This window comes from Vipera berus (assembly GCF_964194415.1).
Source record: "Vipera berus genome assembly, chromosome: 16".
In the NCBI taxonomy this organism is placed as follows: Eukaryota; Metazoa; Chordata; class Lepidosauria; order Squamata; family Viperidae; genus Vipera; species Vipera berus.
Genome location: NC_138219.1, coordinates 3,061,957 through 3,087,226, shown reverse-complemented (window position 1 = coordinate 3,087,226; position 25,270 = coordinate 3,061,957). Strand labels below are relative to the sequence as shown.

General features: G+C 50.3%; 2 protein-coding genes across 7 annotated transcripts in view; one reads left to right on the top strand and one right to left on the bottom strand.

Annotated features, from left to right (window-relative positions):
• Positions 1-25,270, bottom strand: part of LOC308675273 (pre-mRNA-processing factor 39-like) — a 30,574-nt gene extending 5,304 nt beyond the window's left edge. For 2 of the 6 annotated variants that reach the window (XM_081340422.1, XM_081340420.1), the window contains exons 1-13: positions 25,069-25,269; positions 22,790-23,100; positions 20,747-20,872; positions 18,925-19,043; positions 16,878-17,045; positions 14,818-15,016; positions 12,818-12,925; positions 10,472-10,636; positions 9,091-9,217; positions 7,170-7,438; positions 5,958-6,142; positions 3,259-3,333; positions 1,564-1,714 (exon numbers count right to left, since the gene is read on the bottom strand). In XM_081340422.1, the coding sequence (XP_081196548.1) occupies positions 1,564-1,714; positions 3,259-3,333; positions 5,958-6,142; positions 7,170-7,438; positions 9,091-9,217; positions 10,472-10,636; positions 12,818-12,925; positions 14,818-15,016; positions 16,878-17,045; positions 18,925-19,043; positions 20,747-20,872; positions 22,790-23,100; positions 25,069-25,153 (2,088 nt within the window). In that variant the 5' untranslated portion in view covers positions 25,154-25,269. Of the gene's footprint in view, positions 1-6; positions 230-1,563; positions 1,715-3,152; positions 3,334-5,957; positions 6,143-7,169; positions 7,439-9,090; positions 9,218-10,471; positions 10,637-12,817; positions 12,926-14,817; positions 15,017-16,877; positions 17,046-18,924; positions 19,044-20,746; positions 20,873-22,789; positions 23,101-25,068 lie in introns of those variants that run through there. The other 4 variants (XM_081340423.1, XM_081340421.1, XR_014028096.1 and 1 more) reach the window with 4 other exon arrangements.
• LOC308675274 (uncharacterized protein) lies at positions 23,096-24,932 on the top strand. Its single transcript, XM_081340425.1, has 2 exons — positions 23,096-23,593; positions 23,629-24,932. The coding sequence occupies exon 2, from the start codon at positions 23,715-23,717 to the stop codon at positions 24,789-24,791; it is 1,077 nt and encodes a 358-aa protein (XP_081196551.1). The 5' UTR covers positions 23,096-23,593; positions 23,629-23,714; the 3' UTR covers positions 24,792-24,932.

Sequence of the window (25,270 nt, the reverse complement as noted above, 5' to 3'; positions counted from 1 at the left end):
CTGCAGCAGAATGAAGTAGCAACGGGAGGGGGGGAAGCATTTATTTAAGTGAAAAAATGTGGGCTACAGAAATTTTATTTTATATAGCTTGTTGTAAGCTGCCCAGAGGGACGCGGTGGCTCAGTGGGTTAGGACGCTGAGCTTGTCGATCAGGTCAGCAGTTTGGCGGGTCGAATCCCGAGTGCCGCGTAGCAGTGAGTGCCTGTTACTCGTCCCAGCTTCTGCCAACCTAGCAGTTCGAAAGCACATAAAAATGCAAGTAGAAAAATAGGGACCACTACGGTGGGAAGGTAACAGCGTTCCGTGCGCCTTTGGCGTCTAGTCATGCCGGCCACATGACCACGGAGACGTCCTCGGACAAGCGCTGGCTCTTCGGCTTTGAAACGGAGATGAGCACCGGCCCCTAGAGTCGGAAACGACTAGACACGTAACGGGCGCTCACTCTGCTACGCGGCACTCGGGATTCAACCCGCCAAACTCACTCACACACACTCTCTCTCCCTCTCTCTCTCTATCTATCTATATCTGTAAGGAACCCTGGAGGTCTTCTAGTCCAACCCTCTGCCCAAGGCAGGAGTCCTTACATCATCCTGGACATATATACCTGTCCAATGTCTTCCTAAAAACCTCCAGTGATGGAGCACCCACAACTTCTGGAGGCAAGCTGTTCCACTGGTTAATTGTTCTCACTGTCTCCTTAATTCCAGGCTGGTTCTCTCTTTAACGAGCTTCCACTCATATATCAGAGAAGCTTTGTGCAATATGCAAAATATGTTTAAATGGGGCCAATCTTTTAAAAAGTGGGCAGTAGGAAACAGTTGAATTGTGTATCAACGTTTGCTAGTTATGAACCTCTAAAGGCAGTGCAGATAGTCCTCAATTTATGAGCACAGTAGGGCCTAGAATTTCCATGGCTAAGCAAGAGGGTGGTTAGGTGAGTCACACCCAACTTTTCCCAAAGTTGTTAATGAACGAATCACAGTCATTAAATGAATCTGGCATCCTCTGGTGTGCTCTGCTTGTTAGAATTGGCTGGGAAGGTCGCAAAATGGCACATCGCACGGGGCTCTGCAGCGGTTGCAAATAACGTGCCAGTCGCCAAGCGCCTGAATTTTGATGACGTGACTCTGGGGATGTAGTGATGGGTCATAAACGGGAGGACCCCGTTCCAAGTCCCTTTTTTCAGCGCTGTTGTAATTCTGAACAGTCGCTAAACGAATGGCTGTTTAAGACGAGGACTAGCTGCGAAGTATCTATTCACACCGACCAGAGCACTGTTCTTTAAAAACCGTATCATTATTATTCCAGCTCCGCTGCCCAATTTGGTCTCGGATACGGATTGTGCAGACCATGGGGCTGGGGTCACACTCAAGAGTCAATCCCGTCATATGTTCAGATCTCCCCCCACCCGAGATGTCCTGGCAGGGCAGGGCCCAACGTCCCCTCCCAATACGGCGGCTACGCTTTCTGCGAATTGTAGTCCCGAGATCGCCGGGGGGGTGGTGGAGAGAGAGAGGGAGCAGATGATTCACAATCTGATGCCAACTGCCTTGGGCAACTCACCTGGTACCACGTGTTATAGTTGTAAGTGCCCGCTGCGCTGGTGTCGCTTGCCATCAAGGGCGTGATGCCCGTGGTCGCCATGGCTACGTTGCCACCCCCCATGGCTGCATCTTCAAGTCTCAACCTTTTGTCGTCGGATTCCTCCGCGCTGCTTGGGAGTTTCAAAAGGGTCAATGTCAGCTGGTCAACTTTGGCACTGTTGCAACACCGGGGTGTCTGCGATGCACCCATCGCAGAGCCCCACCACCTCACCCTTTCCCCCGCCTCATAAACCTCTGAGCCTGCTGTCCCTAGGGAGATTCTCAGCCATCCAGGTCAGAGTTATCCCAAAGATGCTTTTGCACCAGGCAACTGGGCTGTGTCTTCGCTTCTCGTCCAAGAAAGCTTCTTCAGCTCAGCTGCCCTCCTGAAAAAAGCATCTTTGGGAGAACTCTTTGAGACTGCTGGCCTTTTGGAAGGCTGGCAAAAACAGATGCTGGCTCATTACGCTCCTGGAACCCAATTGGGAGTTTCAAAAGGGTCAATGTCAGCTGGTCAACTTTTAACTGGGGTTTTTATTTTTAGGGATAATTTAATCTTTTTAAATTGTTTTTTAACTTTTGTAATTTGTATTGGTTTGATTTTAAAATACCCTGTAAACCGCCCTGAGTCCTTCGGGAAAGGGCGGTATATAAATCTAATAAAATAAAATAAATAAAATTTGTGGGCCTGCCCTGGGCCGACCGTGGAGTTGGTTCCTTTCTTCGTTTACTCAGCTTATAAACAGCCAAAGATTCTGGCCAGTTCACAAGGAAACAAAACAACTATAAAACAATTTAAAAAAGCAGAAAACGGGCATGGCATTTCCACACACACACACCCAAACCCAATGCTTCTCAACCTTAGCAACTTTTAAGATGGGTGGAAATCAGCTTTTAACTCTGCAAAGAAGGTGAGTAGCCAAAGAGTTCAACCCAGACATAACTGCTAATCTGTTGGTCAGGTGGAAAGCACTATGTTTTGTAGAAAAACTTTTAAAAAGATTTTTTTAAAAAGCCAGCTCGGTGCAATTCACCGCTGAAACCTAAACTCTTTTTCCAAAACGCACGTAGTCTTAGACATTAGTATTTTCACTAAATCAGTTTCAATAATCGGACTCTAGCTGACAATAAGCCAGGGTCCACACCTCACAGCAAGCCGTCATTGGCTTGATTATGGTTTTGGACGGGTTTAGAATAAAGACAACACCGAACACCTGGCAGGCATTGGGGCAAAAGTGCTGGCCTAGAAACCAGGAGAGGGTGAGTTCTAGTTCCACTTCAGACATGAAAGCCGGCTAGGTGACTTTTGGGCCAATCACCAGGAGACTCTTGAGTTCGAGTCTCCTCTTAGCCAGGAAAGCCAACTGGGTGACTTTGGGCCACTCATTCGCTCTCGGCCCAACTCACCTCACAGGGTGGTTGTTGCAGGGAAAACAGGAAGACTTAAAAAGTCTGGCGTACGCTGGCTGCCTTGAGTTAAGTTATGAAACTAATAAAGGCAGGAGAAAAATCCGTATACATAAAAAACACACACACAAAAAAACAGCACAATGGCTTGGTGTGACGTACGATTTGAGTCTTGGTCAGGCGATCCCCGTTGTTCCCTCCAAAAAACACGAATGCAGTTAAGAGAGGAAAAGGAAGGGTAGAGCTGCAGAAAGGGAAGTATCTTTACCCGTTTTCCAGAAGCCTCTTCCTTATCATCTGCTGGTTCAAGAGTTTCTGATGCTCTTCGTAGCACATCAGCAGGCTGGGAAGAGAAGAGGGAGAGGTGAACTTTGGGCACGCTCTTGTCAAGAGGCTGAAGACAGCAGTGTCAATGCTGCCAACAAAACATCGAATGTTCTTGCTTGACAAAAGATGAAGTAGCAGCCCTTTCATGTGTTAAACTTGGTTATTGCTTTGAAAGATTACTTTAAGGTTGGGAGGAGGGATGAGTAGGAATGCACCTTTCAAGGCCATTTCTCTCACTAAAGAAGATAATGGCTTTGGGGTCTAACGGAAGGGAAACCGACTCTTTAAATTAATTGGAGAATATGATTAATGACAAAATTAGAAATTAGAAAGGTGGAGAATTGTGTTTTAATATATTGTGTGTGCAGGTTTCAGATTCCAGCTTCCTTCCAGCAAGCATTTGCTGAATAAAGGACTTTTAAGGTAAACATGAAGGGACGCGGTGGCTCAGTGGGTTAGGACGCTGAGCTTGTCGATCAGAAGGTCGGCAGTTTGGCGGGTCGAATCCCGAGTGCTGCGTAGCAGAGTGAGCGCCTGTTACTCGTCCCAGCTTCTGCCAACCTAGCAGTTCGAAAGCACGTCAAAATGCAAGTAGAAAAATAGGGACCACTACAGTGGGAAGGTAGCAGCGTTCCGTGCGCCTTTGGCGTCTAGTCATGCCGGCCACATGACCACGGAGATGTCCTCGGACAAACGCTGGCTCTTCGGCTGTGAACTGGAGATGAGCCCCTAGAGCACGGGTCGGAAACCCGTGGCTCCGGAGCCGCATGCGGCTCTTTGAGCTGTCTCCTGTGGCTCCCAGCCGCCCGGTGCGCACGCACCTCTTCGAACGGGCAGTGGTGCGCGTGCACCTCTCCAAATGGAGAGTGGCACCGCCCGTTTGGAGAGGTGCGCGCGCACCTCCCCAAACCTTTGGAGAGGTGCGCGCGTACCTCCGCGCGAACGGGCAGCGGCTCTGCTTCTTGGGAAAGCTGCCGCGGCCCATCTGCAAAGCTGGGCCAAATTTGGATGGGTCCCGCTCTACATGCGAGGCTCCCCAAGTTAATTCAGAAAGGAGTGGATCCGTGTTAGAGGCGCACGGAGCGAGTCCAGCGGAGCGTTCGTCCACCCCTCCGAAGCTCTCGTGTTTCTTGCGCGAGGTAATCGCCCAGAGAAGCCGCTTCGGGTTACAACACAGCGAAAGGTAACTGGAGATGATCCGCATGTGAGCAAACTCACCAGGGGACCCTTGTTGCCCCCCGGCTTTCCGTCCCCTCCACCCCGAAACCCTTAATTGCAAGACGCCTTCCCATTGACCGAGGTCTCCTCTTCTTTCCTCTGCCTCCTCCTCCCTTGTACACCTACTATCCACTTTTATGCTTCCTTAGACCCTCCCGCCCCCGTCCCGACGGTTCCCTTCCAGCGGCCGCAGACTCTCGCCTTCGGGGTGCGCGTGAAAGCCGCTGATCTTTAGGTGAAGGGCAAGCTAAGGGCAGGGCGGCAGCATCTCGGTCCTAAATGGGCATGTGCAGAGCTCGCGCGCACATGCTCACTGGGACCTCGTGAGGACTTCGGAGGGCACGTTTCTCGAAGGGAAAGCAAATCGCGCCTTTGCCGGCTGCGGACTTTCAAGCCCGAGAGCGGCGGCGGCGGCTGCCTTTTAGCGCCGGCAGGCTCGTTCCTTCGCTCGAGCGCCGGCGGAGTCGGGGAGCTCGGCGGCGCCTACGCTCAATAGCAAACTGTGGCGGTGCCACTCTCCATTTGGAGAGGTGCGCGCGCACCACTGCCCTTTCGAAGAGGGAGAAGCGGGATACTGGTTTGGTGGGGGAGCGGCAAAAGCGGGGGGGGGGAGAGAGAGAAACGGCTCCGCCTTTGGTTTCCCGTCCTAAAGCACAGGGGCGCTAGAGAAAGTTTGGAGTTGGGTAAGGAAGCGCAAAATTCAGGAAGGAAAGCGGAGCGGCGGGCAAACGGGAGAACCGGGAGCATTGGGGGGGGGCGGAGGGGAGTGATTACTGTCTCACTACTAAAACGAGGGCCGGCCACTCCGCTGGGGCGAGCGTGCCTGTCCTGCTCCCTTTCTCTTCCAAGCGGCGCTGCTCAGCGGAGATGGCAAGAGGGCAAGAGCCTCTGCGGGCAGGGAGGGAGGAGCGGCGAGAAAGGGACGTTTGGGGTCTCTCGCCAAGGGGTGTAAGCCGAGGAACCCCGAAAATCTTTGAGTAGAAAAGGAGGAGCTTTGGCAGGGAGGGAAGTGAGGTTGGAAAAGCAGGCCGGGCGAAGGAAGGGAGCGGAGGTGGCAGCTTTGCAGACGGGCCGTCGCGCAACCGGGAACCGGTTCCATCACTCATTAAAAAAAATGGCAACCGCGCGCCCGCAAGAAAAAAAGTGTTTTGCGCATGCGTAAAACGTTTTTCGCGCATGCGCGTGCATGGACGCACGCACACGGCTCCCACTTTTTTTTATGTGTGATGGAACCGGTTCCCAGTGGCTCTTTTCCTTTTTCAGGTTGCCGACCCCTGCCCTAGAGTTTGAAACGACTAGCACGCATGTGCGGCGGAACCTTTACCTTTACCTTTTAAGGTAAACAATGCCTCAGAGTCACTTGGAAAGCCCATACGTCGGAAACTTGACACAGCGTGCTTCGTGCGCCTTCCCTTCCATTACCTGTTTATGCTCGACCCAAAATCTTCCAGAAACTCCACTCTGCGCTGGGAGAAGATGATCTTGGTCTCCAGGGGGAGCCCGCTGGTCAAGGCGCGGTCAAAACTGCTCATGGTGTTGCCCTCGTTCTGACGGACATCAGCGCTGAATTCCATCTCCAAGAGGTTCGCGTACAGCTTGGCATTGTCCTGCACCCGAAGTGAATCCAGCCGTGGCGTTTTTCGGGGGGGGGGGGGGGGAAGCGAGGAAGAGAAAATTTCAGAAGAGCAAAGGGCAGATCCAAGCAATCATCCAAATCGGGATTTCTCAACCCCAGCCGCTGGGAGGTTGGTGGACTGCAACTCCCAGGATTCCCCAGCCAGCAGGTTTTTAAAGAGGCATGGGCTTCCAATTCCCAGAATTCCCCAGCCAGCATGTCTTCAAAAGTGTGCACTTGCAACTCCCAGAATTCCCCAGCCAGCATGTCTTCAAAAGTGTGCACTTGCAACTCCCAGAATTCCCCAGCATGTCTTCAAAAGTGTGGACTTCAACTCCCAGAATTCCCCAGCCAGCATGTTTTTAAAGAGGCATGGGCTTCCAATTCCCAGAATTCCCCAGCCAGCATGCCTTCAAATGTCTGGACTTCAACTCCCAGAATTCCCCAGCCAGCATGTCTTCAAAAGTGTAACTTCAACTCCCAGAAATGTTACTCAGCTCTCTCCAAAGCACTAGAGATGTGTGAATGACGGCCCAACCTCTGCCCTTTTCCAAAGGACCTCCATCCTGTTTCTCACAGAACTCACACAACTACAAGCGGCCCTTGACTGACGACCACAACTGAGGCCAAAGTGTGTGTTGCAAGACAGTTGTTAAGTGACTTTTACCCCGTTCCACACCAGTCCTTGCCACTGTTGTTAAGTGAATCGCTGCACTTGTTAAGTTAGGAAGGCAGCAGCTAAGTGAATCTGGCTTCCCCCGTTGGCCTTGCTTCCCAGCTTAGAAAAGGGGATCGCGTGAACCCGGGACCCTGCGACCGTCGTAAATAGGAACCAGTTGCCAGGTGTCCGAACGTTGATCACGTGACCGTGGGGAATGCTGCAATGGCCGTACGCGTGAAAAACGGTCCTAAGTCACCTTTTCCCCAGGGCGGTTGTAACACCGAATGGTCAGACAATGAATGTAAGCTGTGGACTATCTGCACATGCCCTGAAACACCCTTGTGTTGTTGTTTTTTACCGGGTCCTTTTCCAAGGCTTCGAGGAGAATCTTCCGCGCTTTGGCCAGGTTCTTCTGCACTTTGAGGACCTGCCGAGCCAGCTTGACGGAGTAGAAGGAGGAGATGGGCATCCCCTCGTTGTCCCGTATGGCCTCCACCAGAAGAGCCTCTGCCGTGTCCATGTTCCCCAGCCGACGTTCCAGGCTCACCCGCCGCAAACGCACCATGACCAGGCCGGGCACGTAGTCCTCAAAGGTCTTCAAGATACGCCGGGCTTCCTCCACCTCTCCTGCATGTGGGAACACATGGAAGGGCATCGCCAACACAGGGGCTCCTCTGCTAACCCACCGCCGGGGAGCCCCCAAATTCCCGTGGCTAGGTGAGACATTTGTTCGCTTGAGTTTTTGCCCCGTTTTGCGACCTTTCTCGCCCCCCCGGGGTTAAGTGAATCGCTGCAGCTGTTAAAAAGTTAGCGACAGGGCTGTCAGGTCAATCTGGCTCCCCCCCCCGCCCCGTTGACTTTGCTGGTCGGAAGGTCTCAAAAGGGGACACTGCGACCGTCGTAAATGCGATTCAGTTGCCAAGCGTCCGAATTTTGATCGCGTGACTGTGAGGGGCAATGCCGCAACGGTCGTTAAAAGGGTGAAAAACGATTGCGAGTCGCTTTGTCAAGTCTTGCAGCTCTGAACGGTTACTAAACAAACTGTTGTATGTCGAGGACTCTCTGTAGAAGCCTCACCAATTTGGGGCCTCGGGTTATTAACTCAGATATTATCTAGTTCAGTTGACAAGAGGAGCGGAGATGCTAAACCGCGCGGCGAGCGTCTTAAGGGAACTAGGTCTGTCGAGCCTAACGCAGAAAAGAATTCTGTTGTCCAGTAATTCAGGGGCTGCCAACAGAGAAGACCGGCTCCATTTATTCTCCATGGCATCCGGGGACAAGAAGGAACGGATGGAAGCTCGTTAAGGAGAGAAGCAACCTGGAACGAAGAAGAAATTTCTCAACAGCGAGAACAATTGCAACGCCGTTTGTCCAGATGGTGTAAGATCACCTGCCTTGAGTAAGAGGCTGAACTAAAAGCTGTTCCACTAATTGTTCTCGCTGTCAGGAAATTACTCCTTAGTTCCAGGTTGGATTTATGATTGCCTTAGAGAACAGTAATGTCTCGAAATTCAGCCTTAGGAAGAGGTAACTAGGACAGGTTCTGTGGAGAGATGATTTTCCGCAAACCGGAGACTGTGCATGGTTTTGTGTGCTTCCTGCATCTCGCAGGTGGGGCTTTGCTGGTTTGTGTGGACCGGTTGCTGCCATGCCACAGCCCGGTACCAGTCCACAAACCGGTTGGGGCTGGGGACCCCTGAACTAGGAAATAAGCCCATAATGTTCCTTCCACCATCCTGTCTTCTCTTGGCCAAAGCAGGTAAGATTGAAGGAGTCTGAATTATTCTTTCTAAACAAAATCCTAAACTTTCATCAACGACTCTCAAGAGATTCATCAAAGAATCTCTTTAAGTTGAGTCAGTTAATATTATCATGTCCTTTTGTCTCTCCCTCTGGATGAGAGTTTGTCCACTTTGGCGACTTGAAGACCTGCGGACTTCGACTCCCAGAATTCACCAGCCAGCATGGGACTTAAAATCCACACATGTTCAAGTGGCTGTGGTTCAGCAAACCTGCTCCAGATCTTAGAAGTGACACATGAGTAAAGAAGAGGCGTGTGTGCATACCTACGGTGATGGGCACCTGCAGGCTGGTAGTACTTGACTTAGGAGCAGAGCTGAGACAGAATTTCCATTGCTAAGTGTTAGGCGAGTCACATACAACTAAAAGACGATTTTTTTCGCCCGTGGTTGTTAAGCGAATTGCCGTAGTTGCTAACTAAACCACAGGGTCGTTAAGTGAATCCAAGCTTGCCCCTGCTGACTTTGCTTGTTCCTCACCTTGTTTCTCCTCAAATGCTGCCCACAGGAGGTGAATGTTGGGCTTACGAGGCAGATGGTAACAGCAAGCCCGCTGGAAAACACTCCGGGCTCCAGCTATGCTGTGGTTCTCCAGGTACCTGATATACTAAATTAAGGAGAGACGAGAGGGGAAAAACATCAGAAAAAGTGGTTTTATAGTTGCAGAGATAAAAGACGGATGCTTCACAGGGCAATATTTACTCAGCCTGACCCTAGAGCAGCGTTTCCCAAGCTTGGAGATATGTGGACTTCAGCTCCCAGAAATCTGGGAGCTGAGGTCCACGAGTCTTAAAAGTTGCCAAGTTTGGAGACCCCTGGGCTAGAATCAGCCACGCTGGCTGGGGAATTCTGGGAGTTGTAGTTCACCTATCTCCAACGAGCCACGGTTGAGAAACATTGCTCCAGAGTGTCTTCTGTTCTAAGAAAAATAAATGCCTGCCCTTCAGGGGGGCTCCGAATGATCTGCTTCCTAGCTCCCACTACCTCCCCCTTTAATTCTGAACGGATTCTAGTACTGTCCCTCAGTACCAATTCAAACACGCTCAGCTCAGCAAGCTGACACTTGCGGGCAGGTTTGAAAACAAAAGGGTTAGCGCAGGCTCAGAGGCTGTCAAAGGGTGCCACGAAAGAGAACTGCTCCCCCGCGGGTCTCCTCACGTCTTGCCTCCAGAAATTGTGGCTGCTTCGACACTGGAGGTTTTTAAGAAAAAATCGGACCACCATTCGGTATAGGGCCGTGGTGGCGAACCTATGGCACGGGTGCCACAGGTGGCACGCAGAGCCCTCTCTGTGGGCACGCGTGCCATCGTCCCAGTCCTAGGCCTTCAGCTGGGTTTTATAAAACCTTTTCGCTTTAAGCCTCTGCCGGTGTGCAAGAAAAAAAAGGTTCAATCAATCAATCAATTTCAACTCACGGGGAAAAAAAAAGATCTCGCAAAGTTGGAACTGATCGATTGAACTTTTTAGTCCCACCCACTTTGCCGTTACCACCGCAGCCGCGCCCAACCAGTGGGCCACGCCCACCCGGCACCCGACGATACATAAGTGGGTTTGGGGTTGCGGTTTGGGCACTCGGCCTCTCAAAGGTTCGCCATCACTGGTATTGATTGATTGATTGACTGACTGATTTTATATATATATGCCGCCCTTCTCCCTAAGGACTCAGGGCGGCTCACAACAATAGAAACTAAAAAAGAACATGAAAAATACAAAATTTTAAAAAGAATTAAACAGTAGATCTGTTCCTGCCTGAGCAGGGGGTTGGGCTAGATGACCTCCGGAGTTCCTTCCAACTCTTGTTAAGTCTCTCACGCCCTGAGCAGGTTTGAGCCGAGCGAGAGACCCACTTAGCCTGGCTGACCTTGATCCAGAACTCCTCGTAGAGGGCACAAGCGATGACGCAGCGCTCGAAGAGCACGATGGTGCGCTCGTGGGAACCGCTGGCGATCTCGAAGTCGAGGTAGTCCCGCCAGTTCCGCAGCTGGGCTCGCTCCAGTGGCTTGACGTGGAAGTACGGCCTCTTGATCTAAGGGGAAGCGGGACGGGGCTACAGTTAGCACAGAGAAGCCGAGACAAACCAGCGTTACTCAGAAATTAAAAGTACAGGTAGTCCTTGATTTACGACCACAATTGCAGCTGAAAATTGCCATGGCTAAGCAAGAAATTGATTCTTACCAGAGTAACACTGCAGGTGTTAAGTTAGTAACACGGCTGTTAAGCGAAGCTGGCTCCTTGTCAGGTCGCAAAGGGGGATCACGTGACACCCTCCCTGGGACGCTGCGACCGTCGTAAATATGAGTCAGTTGCCAACTGGCTTGAATTTCGATCGTGTGACCATGGGGACGAGGCAACGATTTTAAGTGTGGGAAAACGGCCGGCACTTTTCTCAGTCCCACTGTAAACGTTGAGCGGTCGTTAAACAAATGGTCGTTAAGTAGAATGGAAGCCTTCCCACCTACATGGGATCAAAATTCAGGCCCTGGGCAAGCGACGTGATTTATACAATGGCTGCAGCGTGCTGAAGTCACGCAATCGACATTTGCGACCTTGCCAAGCAGCTTCCGACAAGCAAAGAGGGGAAGCCGAGTTCGCTTAAGGACTGTGTGATTCACTTAACAACTGCGGCAATTGGCGTAACCGTCGCAGCAAAACCGGCCACGAAATCAGGCGCGGCTCACTGAACGCAGCCTTGCTTTAGCGATGGAAATTCTGCTCCCAATTGTGGTTGTAGGTCCGGGATTACCCGTAGACACGACGTCAGACCTGCCCCAGCTGGGTCCCTAGGAAAGAAAGACCCTCAACTCAATTCGGGTGAAGCAATGGGATTTTTTTTTTTTTTACTAAGGCTTAGCAGCTGCAGCAAAACCAAGGCTAGATCTGAGTATTCCTGTGCAAAAGTAACCAGGTTTTCCCCTTTCTTTAACCCTCCACCTTTGACCGATTTGTCAGTGTCCAAGGGTGGCGTGATGTTGTGGGAACCGCTTTTGAGGTCAGGCGTGTCTTGAAGAGGTCTGACACTCTTGCCCAGGCCGGGTGTGTCTGTGGGCTGCTAGATTATTCTGCTTTGACACCTCTGGCGCCTGTCACTGCATTTCCCTCCCTCCACCCCCACCCCACCCCTTGGATCCTTCTCTTTTCCTCCTGCACAATTTCCCCAAGATTCCTCTTGCCCCCCACCCGTTTATGCCAGGATGCCAGCAAGCCCAACGAAATATAGCCAAGAGCTGACAGTGGCTTCCATGTTCCACTTGACTGATCCACTGCAAAACAAACGAACAAGATAGTCCCAATATTTCAGCTCGACCTGGCTGCTCATGAATTACGGCAATTACAATTACGGTAATATTTTAGAGGTTCGTGGTGCACCTGACCTTAACTCTGCACAAACAGGAGAGAAAATCTCTCCAGAGATTTCTTAGACCGGTGTTTTTTCCCCCCAGCCTCAGCAGTTTGAAGATGGGTGGGCTTTTAATACTCGGAATTTCCCAGCCAGCAAAGTCTACCTGTCAACTCAGAAATCTAGCAAATCTAGTGGGAAGGTAACAGCGCTCCGTGCGCCTTTGGCGTCCAGTCATGCCGGCCACCTGACCACGGAGACATCCTCGGACAAGCGCTGGCTCTTCGGCTTTGAAACGGAGATGAGCACCGGCCCCTAGAGTCGGAAACGACCAGCACGCCTGTGCGGGGGAACCTTTGCCTTTTTATATTGTTTAGGAAAAACGGTTCTTGGTTCCCAGCTCTGCATATCCATAATTGGCCTTGGCTGGGCTGAAATTTCTCACACAGCTCCATCCCCACGGCTTCTTCCTCCTTATAGTCCAATCTTTCTCTCTCCCTGCCCCCCGCCCACCCCGGTCGCCAATAACAGGCTGTCAGCTCATGACGCTTAGATAGGAGAGACGCACCCAGTACAATTTTCCTTTAAAAATCCCCCCTTTTAAATTGTACTTTAAAACTTTTCAATAAAAAAAAAAAAAAAGGAGAGACGCACCCAGGACACCACCCGTCGTCAAACTCTCCAGGTTGAGAAAATGCTGTGTAGACTCTTTACTGATAGGAAACAGGCCAGGTGCTAATAAAAAAGGGTCCCGTCCCACCCCCGCAATTCCCTCTGACCCCTGCCTAGCTCTGCCAGCAGATACTCAAAAGCTTCCTTGCCACCCCGTCGGGTAGGAGGAATCCAATTTGTTGGCGCGCGCGCACGCACCCCGTCCTCAAAATTCCAGCGCTTGCTAACTTCGGCTTCATTCTGACTGAAGATCTGTTGGCGGATCGAAATCGACATCTCCAGGACTTTTTCCGGGTCCAGCGTCGCCTGAAATCCAAGGAGAGATGACATCAGGGAGATCCGAGAGAATCCTTAGGGAAAGAAGTGGCGAACTGGGATCGGATCCCAGCAACTTCCCCGCAGGCATTCCTGTTTTTATTGTTTATTTGCATTTTTCGTTTTGACTTATTTCTATTCCGCCTTGACGGGCAGCCCTTGCCTTACGACGCTTCATTTATTCACCCTTCAAAGTTTCAACGGCACTGGAAAAAAAAGTGACTTAGGACCACGTTTCACACTTACGACCGTTGCGGCATCCCCGTGGTCACGTGATTAAAATTCAGACGCTTGGCAGTAGTGAGGACAATTTACCAGGGGAATGGCTTGCCTTTGGAAGTTGTAAATGTTCCAACACTGGAGGTTTTTAAGAAGAGATTGAAGAGCCACTTGTCTGAAATGGTTTAGGGCAGGGGTAGGCAACCTTGGCTCTTTTATGACTCGTGGACTTCAACTCCCAGAATTCCTGAGCCAGCATGCCTCAGCTTGGAAACCTCTCCCTTTCCCCTCAGCGTGGCTGGGCTCAGGAATTCTGGGAGTTGCAAGTCCACAACTCATAAAGCAGCCTAGGCCCAGGCCAGGGGTAGGCAACCTTGGCCTCTTCATGACTGGTGGACTTCAACTCCCAGAATTCCCAAGCCAGCATGGGGGAACTATGGTCCCTTGGACTTGTGGACTTCAACTCCCAGAATTCCTGAGCCAGCATGGGGAACTATGGCTCCTTTATGACTCATGGACTTCAACTCCCAGAATTCCTGAGCCAGCATGGGGAATTATGGCCCCTTTATGACTTGTGGACTTCAACTCCCAGAATTCCTGAGCCAGCCACGCTGAGGGGAAAGGGAGAGGTTTCCAAGGTGAGCCGTGCTGGCTCAGGAATTCTGGGAGTTGAAGTCCACCAGTCATGAAGGGGCCAAATTTCCCTCATGCTGGCTCAGGAATTTTGGGAGTTGAAGTTCACAAGTCTTAAAAGAGCCAAGGTTGCCTACCCCTGGTTTAGGGTCTCCTGCTTGAGCAGGGGGTTGGACTAGAAGACCTCCAAGGTCCCTTCCAGCTCTATTCTGATTGATTGATTGATTGATTGATTGAAATGGTCTAGGGTCTCCTGCTTGAGCAAGGGGTTGGACTAGAAGACCTCCAAGGTCCCTTCCAGCTCTATTCTGATTGATTGATTGATTGATTGATTGATTGATTGATTGATTGAAATGGTCTAGGGTCTCCTGCTTGAGCAAGGGGTTGGACTAGAAGACCTCCAAGGTCCCTTCCAGCTCTATTCTGATTAACTGACTACCAAAGATGATTAGGGGACTGGAGGGTAAACCATACAAGGAACAGCTGCTGGAATTGGGTAGGTCTGGTTTAATGAAGAGAAGGACGAGGGGGGGGGACATGATACCAGTGTTCCAGTATCTCAGGGGCTGCCCCAAAGAAGAGGGAGTCAATCTATTCTCCAAAGCACCCAAAAGCAGGACAAGAAGCAATGGATGGAAACTAATCAAGGAGAGAAGCAACCTGGAACTGAGGAGAAACCTCCTGACAGTTAGAACAACTAACCAGTGGAACAACCTGCCTCCAGAGGTGGTGAATGCTCCAACACTGGAAGTTTTTAAGAAGAGACTGGCCAGCCACTTGTCTGAAATGGTTTAGGGTTTCCTGCCTGAGCAGGGGGTTGGAGTAGAAGACCTCCAAGGTCCCTTCCAGCATCATCCTTAGTAGTAGTAGTAGTAGTAGTAGTAACGGTAGTAGTAGTAGTAGTAGTATTCTGATGGCTTTGTGACTCCTACCACTGCCCACTTCCCCAGCTCTGGCTATGGGTTGGTTCGGGGAAGACAAACAGGGAAGATCCCAGCCCAGACTGGGACGCTGCGAAGACATGGACCCACCAGGATCTGGCTCGCATCTGGTGTCTCCTGCTTGCTTTCCGCCTTCAGGGGCAGATCTTCTCCAGGTGGGGCTTCCTCCTCGTCCTCCACCTCCGCCGTCTTGGGGGCCGTGTCGGAGGCCAACTTGGACTGCATCCACAGCAGCTCTTCCATGGAGAGGATGTCAATCGGGGAATGGCTGGACAGATGTTCCTTGAAGCTGTTCGGGAGAAAGGAGGGCACTTAGGCTTTGATAGCACTTCGCAGTCAGCTTCTTCACACACACACACACAAATCTGGGGTCCTCATTTTACCGACCTCGAAAGGGTGGAAGGCCGAGTCAGCCTTCAGGCTAGAGAGAACGCGTGCTCAGAGTCTCTGAGCAGGGACAGAGTGCCCCACCTCAAACCTGATAGCAGAGGCGGAATTGTGCCTTATGGCCATGGTGGCGAACCTACAGCACAGGTGGCACGCAGAGCCCTCTGTGGGCACGCGCGCCATCGCCCCAGTCCTAGGCCTTCAGCTGGGTTTTATAAAACCTTTTCGCTTTAGGCCTCCGCCGCCGTGTGCAAGGAAAAAAAAAAGGTTCAATCAATCAATCAATTTCAACTTCTTGCAGGGAAAAGAAAGTTCTCGCAAAGTTGGCATTGATTGATGGAACTTTTTAGTCCCACCCAGTCTGCCATTATCACTGCAGCCACGCCCACCCAAAGGGCCACACCCACACAATGGGCCACGTCCACCTGGCACCCGACGATACGTAAGTGGGTTTTGGGTTGCAGTTTGGGCCCTCGGTCTCTAAAAGGTTCGCCATCACTGCCCTATGGGTTTTTTTAAAAAATGGGGTCTTTAGATGATAGCCTTCATGTGTGGCCCCCTGAGCATGGACAGAGTGCTGTCCCCCTTGACTTTGAGTAGTTTTGGGGGAGCAACTGGCATTTGGAGGATTAGACCAAACATGTTTATTCTGTGAGGACTTCCTGGAAATTTGAGATTGTTGCAGTGTTAACTACAGTCTCTAAATCTTGTGAAGCAACAGCAATAGCACTTATATACCGCTTCACGGAGCTTTACAGCCCTCTCTCAAGTGGTTTACAGAGCCAGCATATTTGCCCCCAAGAATCTGGGTCCTCATTTTACTAGCCTCGGATGGACGGAAGGCTGCGTCAACCATGAGCCGGTCAGGATCAAACTCTTGGCAGTGGGCAGAGTTAGCCTGCAATGCTGCATTCTAACCTCTGCGCCACCGTGCGGCTCATAAGAGACACATGGAACAAGCTTATATTTATCTGAACAACCTGGATTCCCGGTTTCTTGTGCCTGATATACATACATACATACATACATACATACATACATACATACAGATAAGATTAGATCTCTCTCTCTCTCTCTCTCACTGTGTATACATAGATATAAAGGTAAAGGTAAAGGTTCCCCCGCACATGCGTGCTAGTCGTTTCCGACTCTAGGGGCCGGTGCTCATCTCCGTTTCAAAGCCGAAGAGCCAGCGCTTGTCCGAGGACGTCTCCGTGGTCATGTGGCCGGCATGACTAGACGCCAAAGGCGCACAGAATGCTGTTACCTTCCCACTGTAGTGGTCCCTGTTTTTCTACTTGCATTTTTACGTGCTTTCGAACTGCTAGGTTGGCAGAAGCTGGGACGAGTAACAGGCGCTCACTCTGTTATGCGGCACTCGGGATTTGACCCGCCAAACTGCCAACCATCTGATCGACAAGCTCAGCATCCTAACCCACTGAGCCACCGCGTCCCTCATATATAGATATAGATATAAATATAGATATAGATATATATAGATATATAGATATGTCGGTTGTCAAGCGTCCACATTTTGATCCTACGAATGTAGGGAAATTGCAACCACCGCAGTATGCGCAAGTTGTAAGTCAGCTTTTTCAGTGTTTGTTGTAACTTCCAACGTTCGCTAATCGAATGGCTGTTAAGTCCAGGGCTGCCTGTAATTCGCAATGCCTCTGCCAAAGGCTGGTCTGGAGAACGTCGCCCCGGGACCCGGAGACAGGCGTGGCCCCAACTCAAAACACCGCATGTCTCGCACTTACTTTTCCCAGTGGTGGCTGTACAGCTGGGTGGGCGTGGTCAGCACCCTGTCATAAATGCCAGTCACGGCCCTCAGGTCCCCTTGCTCCTTCTGCCATTCCACGTACATCTCCCAGAGCTTGTCCGAACGGAAATCCACTCCCGCGGCAGCCACAGCGGCCTCAAAAGTGCTGCAGAGAAAGACAGAGGATAGTAACCCGTTTCGACAGCGGTTCCACTCGGCAAGGCCTTGGTAAGGCCACGGGGTAGCTGTGAGGGTCGTTACGTACAAGGAGCAGGATGAGGACCATTACAAAAAAGATGTTGAGACATTGGGGGGTGGGAAGAGAAAAAAAGCGCAAAGAAGAGCAACTAAGACGATTAAAGACCCGGAGACTAAAACATACGAAAAACGGCTGTGGGAACTTGGGTTTGGCTAGTCTAGTGAAAAGAAGGACGGGGTTATTAAATGTGAGTCAGTTGCCAAGCGTCTGAACTTTGACCCCGTGACCATGGAGATGCCTGCAATGGTCGTTAAGTTTGAAAAACGGGTCGCAAGTCGCTTCCCCCCCCCCCGTGTCGTCGTAACTGAACCGTCACTAAATGAACTGTGGTAAGTCGAGGATTGGCTGTAAATTTTTTTTAGCAGGACTGAACTTCTCTCCCCCCCCCCTCTTCTGTTGACTAAAATTTATTTATTTTTATTTATTTTAATTCCATTTATATCCCGCCCTTCTCCGAAGACTCAGGGCGGCTTACAAGCTTAGCAGTAGCCTTCATTCTATGTATATGCCGGCTTATTAGCGCTTTCACACACACCCCCAAGCGGCATTATTACAAAGTCAGCTTAATTGCCCCCAACAATCTGGGTCCTCATTTTACCTACCTCGGAAGGATGGAAGGCTGAGTCAACCTTGAGCCTGGTGGGACTCGAACCTGCACTAATTGCAGGCAGCTGGTGTTACTTAAGGAGGCATTAGCCCACTGCTCCACCAAGGCTCTGGTGGCAAGAGGGCAACCCATGTTTGAAACTTGGTACAGAAGGAAAGACTGGAGCTGTGTTTTTGCAAGCGCACCTTCTCGACTTCCCCTAGCGGACTATAGCAGGATGAGGAAGCTAAGCAGTGCTGGACCTGGTTAGTCTCTGGATGGGAGGCCAACTGCAAATCTCAAGAGCTGGAGGTTTGGGAGGGAGCGCCCGTGAAGTTAGCAGGAGTTGAGCCTAGCCCCAAACGCTATTTTTCTATTTCACATTCTCCTGTATTCAAAGCAGCAGCCATGTCAAACAGGCCCGAGGGGGAAGTTCTTTTAAAGTGCTCCAAGACACGGTCTCTGAAGAATCTGACGGTCGTCCCAGTGGGACAAGGAGTGTAAGAGCACCCGTCACAAAGACAGGGGCTGGTGCAGGAAGTGTGCCAAAAGTGCCTTTGTGCGACGAGTGTGTGGAAATGGCATTGTCCAGGAGAGTATCCAGACGCTCTTTATTTTAAGAAGCAGCTTCATCCTGATTAAGAAATCTGACACCGGTCACGGTTGAGAAAACAAGTTCAGCTCTGAATTTAAAAACAGGATTCTAAACAAATGCAAAGCAACTGGAGTATCAGAAAACCACAGCCAAGATTCTAGGAACAAAGCTGTTCTCTCTTTAAATGACGACGAGACGGAAGAATTTTGCCGACAGCACTTTTTCCTCCAAACACACATCGGTTTGGGCTCAGAAAAGATGACACATCTTAGACTATGAAAACATTACAATGAACACAAACCCTCTACAGCAGACATGTCAAACACAAGGCCCTCAATGAAATTGAGTTTGACACCCCTGGTCTACAGTATTCCATAATTATGAAGGGGTGGGGAGGAATCTTTATCAGACAACGCGAGTCCTTTCGAAGATTTAAAAGAGGAAGGTAAAAAGGCTACTGGACATGAATTGTCACATTTCCTTGAACTGACTTTTGGAGAGAAAAAACAAAAAACGGGAGGACAAGATGGAGGAATCAATGCCCTGGGCGATTCCACCCCGTCTTGAGTTTCAGCTGCCACGTAAAAGCTCCCCCCACGACCTACCCGCAAATTTTCTGAGCTGAATCGGGTTGATTCATATCCAGGCTGGACTGCAGGAAAGAGATGTAATGGATCCAGAGGTCCATGCTGAGAGGGATGGACTGCAAGCCTCGCTGGAAAACCTGCAAGGCAGCAGAGAAAATAAAATTTTGGGGGGAGTCTTTCTCTCCCGCACCCCCAACTCAGTCAAAGAGGACTTTCTGAGAATTAAAAGTTTTTTTTCCCACGCTAACCTTTCAGATCCCCACCTCTGCTCTACAACACAGCAGATGGGAGAAGATAAACGGATGCTGTGGACAGAGCAGGGCGATACCAAATTACGAAAACAGAAATGAAAATAAAAACAGCAAGCTTTGGAATTTCCCAGAATTTTTCTTCAGGTTGTTATAAAAGATGGTGAGCATCCGCAAAGGGTGGGGGGGGGGGGAAAGAAATGTTATTTTTCCCTAGCTTTGGAATTCTCTATCTACAAGATCCTGTTCCATTACCCACCAGGGCCGTGCCCACAGGCACCCTGGCTTCGTTACTAGGGCTCTACTCCAGAGCAGCGTTTCACAACCTTGGTCATTTTAAGATGGGTGGACTTCAACTTCCGGAGTTCCCCAGCCAGTTACTTCTGGCTGGGGAATTCTGGGAATTGAAGCCCACCTTCTTAAATCATGCTACCTGGCAAATTCTGGGAGCTGACGTCCACCTGGCTTAAGGTATGCTGGCTGGGGAATTCTGGGCGTTGAAGCCCACCCCTCTTAAAAGCATGCTGGCTGGGGAATTCTGGGAATTGAAGTCCATCTGTCTTATGGTATGCTGGCTGGGAAATTCTGGGCGTTAGTCCTCTCCTGTTAAATCATGCTAGCTAGGAAATTCTGGGAGTTGAAGACCACCCGACTTAAGACATGCTGGCTGGGGAATTCTGAAAATTAAAGCCCACCCATCTCAAAGTTGCTAAGGTTGAGAAAGATTTCTCCAGAGGTAAACTGAGAGGTTTCCACTTCATATTCAAACCCGCTATTGTATATATGCCAAGGGTAGGCAACCTTGGCTCTTTTATGACTCGTGGACTTCAACTCCCAGAATTCCTGAGCCAGCCATGCTGAAGGGAAAGGGAGAGGTTTCCAAGCTGAGCCATGCTGGCTGAGGAATTTATTTATTTATTTATTTATTTAGATTTATATACCGCCCTTTTCCGAAGGACTCAGGGCAGTTTACAGGGCATTTAAAAGAAAATCAATACAAACGTTAAAACAAATTTAAAAAGATTAAATAAAACCCTGAGAAAAATAAAAAACCCAGTTAAAATTAAAATTAAAAAATTCTCAGCCTGGGCCAGAGAGCTCGAAGAGCCAGGTCTTCAGGTCCCGGTGGAATGAACGGAGGTCGGGGGCAGTCCTAAGCTCCGCAGGCAGCTGGTTCCACAGGGCAGGCGCACCCACTGAGAAGGCCCTACCCCTGGGTGTTACCCGCCGGCAATCTTTAACCGGCGGCACCCTGAGGAGACCCTCCCTGTGGGAGCGCACTGGACGAAGGGAGCTTGATGCTGGCAGCAGGTGTTCCCTCAAATATCCCGGACCCTCGCCATTTAGGGAGTTGAAGTCCACCAGTCATAAAAGAGCCAAGGTTGCCTACCCCTGGTATATGCTAAGAAACCCCCCCCGCCCGTGTATCTAAGCACGCTCTAACACAGGCTCAGGTCTTCTAGTTTGATTTTTCAAAATCTGTCTCATTGAGTTGCCCCCCCCCCCAGTTCTAATACAGGGCATTCTGCCACCTGCCCTTGGTGGGCCAGGACAGGGATGTGCTGTGCGCAATCTCCACTGCTATGGGGTACCTCCTCAGTCTCCTTGATGAAGTCAAAGCGTCGTTCCATGTCTGCATACTTCTTCCAGTAGCCGTAGCAGTAAGGGTACCTCAGGAAGAAGTTATCGAAAGCTTTGCGGGCTGCGTAGATGTGATTCTGCAAGGACAGAGAAGAGAAAAGCTGGGATGGTGTTGAGAGGGAGCCAGGGAAAGACCAAACGTTGCAAAAGTGCAAAGGCAGCGCAGGAAACGAAGACAGAAGAGGAGCCAAAAGGCAGCCTCGTGAATTAATAAGCCATGAATTAAGCCAACTGTGGTTTAGCATTACTGCTAGTCCTCGTTTGACAAAGCTAATTTTGGACCAGAGGCTCCATTTAGTGATGTCAATGCTTCAGTAATGACAGCGCCAGCAAGTACCTGCTGCGTTCATGACCATTAACTTCCCGCTGGCTTCCCCACTGACTCCGCGGGAAGCTGCCAGGGAATGTCACAAATCAAGATCACATGACTCTATGAGGTCTGATCGTAACTCCCACTTGTTTGGTGGCTGTCAAGCCCAAGCACAAAGACGTCTCAGTGAAATCCAATTGAGTCAAATTCTTCATTTGCTTAATCTGATGGGCAGAATCTGACCGGAGTAAACGTTTAACCTTCTAACCCATTAGATGTATCCTGAGAGGTGCTAGGGCACGGGTGCCAAACTGCCGACCCTTGGGCCGGACACGTCATCCGGAAGCCGCGCCCACCCTATTGCCGGCAATGGCAAAACTGTCCCAATAGGTTGCGTGATGTCGCGGGTTTGACATGTCTGTTCTAGGGTGTGGCTACCTTCAATCCCCCCCTCTAGAATAACAAAATAACAAGAGTCGGAAGGGACCGTGGAGGTCTTCTAGTCCAACCTTAAACTTAACAGCTATTTAACAGGCTCCACACTTTCGTCGGATCCCCAGGCCCGATGCCATCAATCAATCAATCAATCAATCAATCAATCAATCAATCAATTAGAATAGAGCTGAAAGGGACCTTGGAGGTCTTCTATTCCAAACCCCTGCTCAAGCAAGACAGTCTATGCCAGACATGTCAAACACAAGGCCCGGGGGCCAGATCTGGCCCACGAAGTGGTTTAATGTGGCCCGCAAAGCCATCCTGGAAACAGTGAGGGAATGGCCCCCCCACTGCCTTGGCACTTGCCCCGGTCCCATCTCCTTCTGCCAGAGACCCTCAGATCTGTCCCACTCCTGCCCAGGCCCCCATAGGCACCCTTGATGCGAACGATGTAGAGCTGGCCATGCCCACCCAGTAGGGCATACGTACTCCAGCCATGCCCACCCAGTAGGCCGCGCTCACCCTGGCCATACCCACCTGGCCACCCCGAGGGCAACCGCAATGCTGATGCGGCCCTCAATGAAATTGAGTTTGACACCCCTGGCCTATGCCATTCCAGACAAACAGCTGTCCAGTCTCTTCTTGAAAACCTCCAGTGATAAGAGCACCCACAACTTCTGGAGGCAAGCTGTTCCACTGGTCAACTGTTCTCACTATTAGGAAATATCTCTTTAGTTGTAGGTTACTTCTCTCCCTGATGAGTTGATATCCACTGCTTCTTGTTTTGCCCTTCAGTTGCTTGGGAGAACAGGTTGACCCCCTCTTCTTTGTGCCCACCCCTCAAATATTAGAAGACTGTTATCGTGTCGCCTTTAGTCCTTCTTTTCACTAGACTAGCCATTCCCAATTCCTGCAACCGTTCTTTGTATGTTTTAGCCTCCAGCCCCCTAGTCATCTTTCTTGCTCTTCTCTGCCACTCCAGTTTAGGACTACGGAGTCTTTTTTTTCCCCCTGGGCTTCTCTTTGGGATGTACTGTCTCCTCGCTGAGAAGCTGCGGTGTGATTGTCGACATTCCCCCTCACAAACATGCACACACACACTCTTCTCCAGCCTCTCATTCTGTTACACAATTTGATCTAGTGTGGTCATCAACTAAGCCAAGGTATCTTCCACCATGGTTGACGGAATACACTAACCGTGGTTGCTAAGCCCCCAACAATCAGTTCATAGCTTTGGACACGCTCCTACCTCCTGTTCCACATATTGCAACAATTCGGTCCATGCAGTGAAGTCCAGGGGGTTTTCTTGAGTGGCTCTCCAGTACCGCTCAAATTCCAGAGGGTAGGTGATGGAGAGATCCTCCATGGGCTGGCTCAAGGCCATCAGCATCCCTACATCTGGACCAGGAGGCTGAGGGACTTCCTCACTGGCTGGCTCGGCCTGCAGGGCTGCCGTGTTGTCTTCCAGACTGACCCCGTTGACCTCTTCCGCCGGCATGGCCTCGTCTGGCTTGGGAGGGCCATTACTCTCCTGATTCAGAAGCATCTCTTGGTCAACGCCTGCAGATTCAGGAAGAAATTAAAAGCTTCCCAGTATCAATTTTCATTTACTTGTTGGTTAGTTCTGCATCCTGGGCTTCCTCCCAGGTTGAGGATAACTTCCTATAGAGCTAGTTCCTTAATTTACAATAGGTTCGCTGGCTCGAATTGCTTATAGATGAGGTAACAAAGGCAGAATAAAAATCCAAACAAATAAACTGAACAGTTGGACTTGGCTACACATATAGTTGTGCCCGGAAGGAAATAAGATACTCTTTGGTTAAAAGACCCCGGAAGGGTCCTGAGCCCTTCCTGAAGCACCTCAATGACAACCGAATAAGACCCAGCAATGTCTCCTGTTCACAAAGACACGTTCTGTATTTAATTTGTTTTTTCCTGTTTAATTTGCGTGACTCCCCCCCCCCAAATCATCTAAGGAGACCCTCTTGGTAGGGGGCTGGACTAGAAGACCTCCAAGGTTCTGTTCTAGTCTATTCCATTCTCTTCTCTATTCCTTTCTGTTTCTATTTTCATTCCTCTTCTCTCTTCTCTCCTCTATTCCAGAGGTCCCCAACTTTTTGGGCATCAGGGACCGGTTCCACGGAACAGATGGGGCTTTGCTTGTTTTGTGTGGAATGGTTGCTGGCATGCCACAGCCCGGTACCGGTCCATGGACTGGGGGTTGGGGACTCAACGCTATTCTATTTCTATTCTTATTCTATTCCTATTCTCTTCTCTATTCTCCTCTTCTCTCTCTATTCTATTCCTATTCTATTCCATTCTCTATTTTCTCCTCTATTCTATTTCTATTCTCTTCTCTCCTCTATTCCATTCCTATTCTCTTCTCTCTTCTCCTCTCCTCTCTCCTATTCTATTCCATTCTCTTCTCACCTCTATTCTATTTCTATTCTCTCCTCTATTCTGCTCCTATTCTTCTCTATTCTCCTCTCCTCTCTATTCTATTCCTATTCTATTCCATTCTCTATTTTCTCCTCTATTCTATTTCTATTCTATTCTCTCCTCTATTCCATTCCTATTCTGAATCTTCTCTATTCTCCTCTTCTCTCTCTCTAATCTATTCCATTCTCTTCTCTATTCTCTTCTATTTCTATTCCATTCCCTCCTCTATTCTATTCCTATTCCATTCCTATTCTCTTCTCTCTTCTCCTCTCCTCTCTCCTATTCTATTTCATTCTCTTCTCACCTCTATTCTATTTCTATTCTCTCCTCTATTCTATTCCTTTCCCATTCCTCTTCTCTTCTCTATTCTCCTCTCCTCTCTCCTCTATTCTCTCCTCTATTCCATTCCCTCCTCTATTCTATTCCTATTCCATTCCTATTCTCTTCTCTCTTCTCCTCTCCTCTCTCCTATTCTTTCTCTTCTCACCTCTATTCTATTTCTATTCTCTCCTCTATTCTATTCCTTTCCCATTCCTCTTCTCTTCTCTATTCTCCTCTCCTCTCTCCTCTATTCGCTCCTCTATTCCATTCCCTCCTCTATTCTATTCCTATTCCATTCCTATTCTCTTCTCTCTTCTCCTCTCCTCTCTCCTATTCTATTCCTATTCTATTCCATTCTCTTCTCACCTCTATTCTATTTCTATTCTCTCCTCTATTCTATTCCTTTCCCATTCCTCTTCTCTATTCTCCTCTCTACTCCTCCCTCTCTATTCTATTCTATCCCTCTCCCATTCCACTCCATTCTATCTTGACTGACAGCTGGAGCCATGCAGGGCCCGGATCCACGACAGCTGAGAAGAGAGCCTCCCTGTCCAGGAGCTGTCTGCCCTACACCCAGGTTCGGGAAGTGCCGTTTTTCCTGCTAAAGCCGGAGTCGGATCCAGGCCCTCCAGCCCCCCCCCCCGAGTCTCCCTAGACCGCCTAGAGCGTCCCGGGGACCCCCTTCCGAGCCCCCCACCCCACCCCGCGCCCATCCTTCCTCCGGCCTCGGAGACTCCTGTTTCCACCCGCCCCGGGTGTCCCTCTCACCGGCTTCTGCCCCCGGGAGCTCTTCGAGGCCTTCCGCCCCGGCAGGGCCCAGGGTAGCCGGCGCCTCCTCCGCTTCCTCCGCCATATTCGCCGCAGCCGCCGAGCGCGCCGACTCCCTCACGGATCCTCGTCGCGAGGGGTCCGGTGAGGTCACACTGCGCCTGCGCGCCCGCAATGACCCGGATATGCCGGGCAGGAAGAT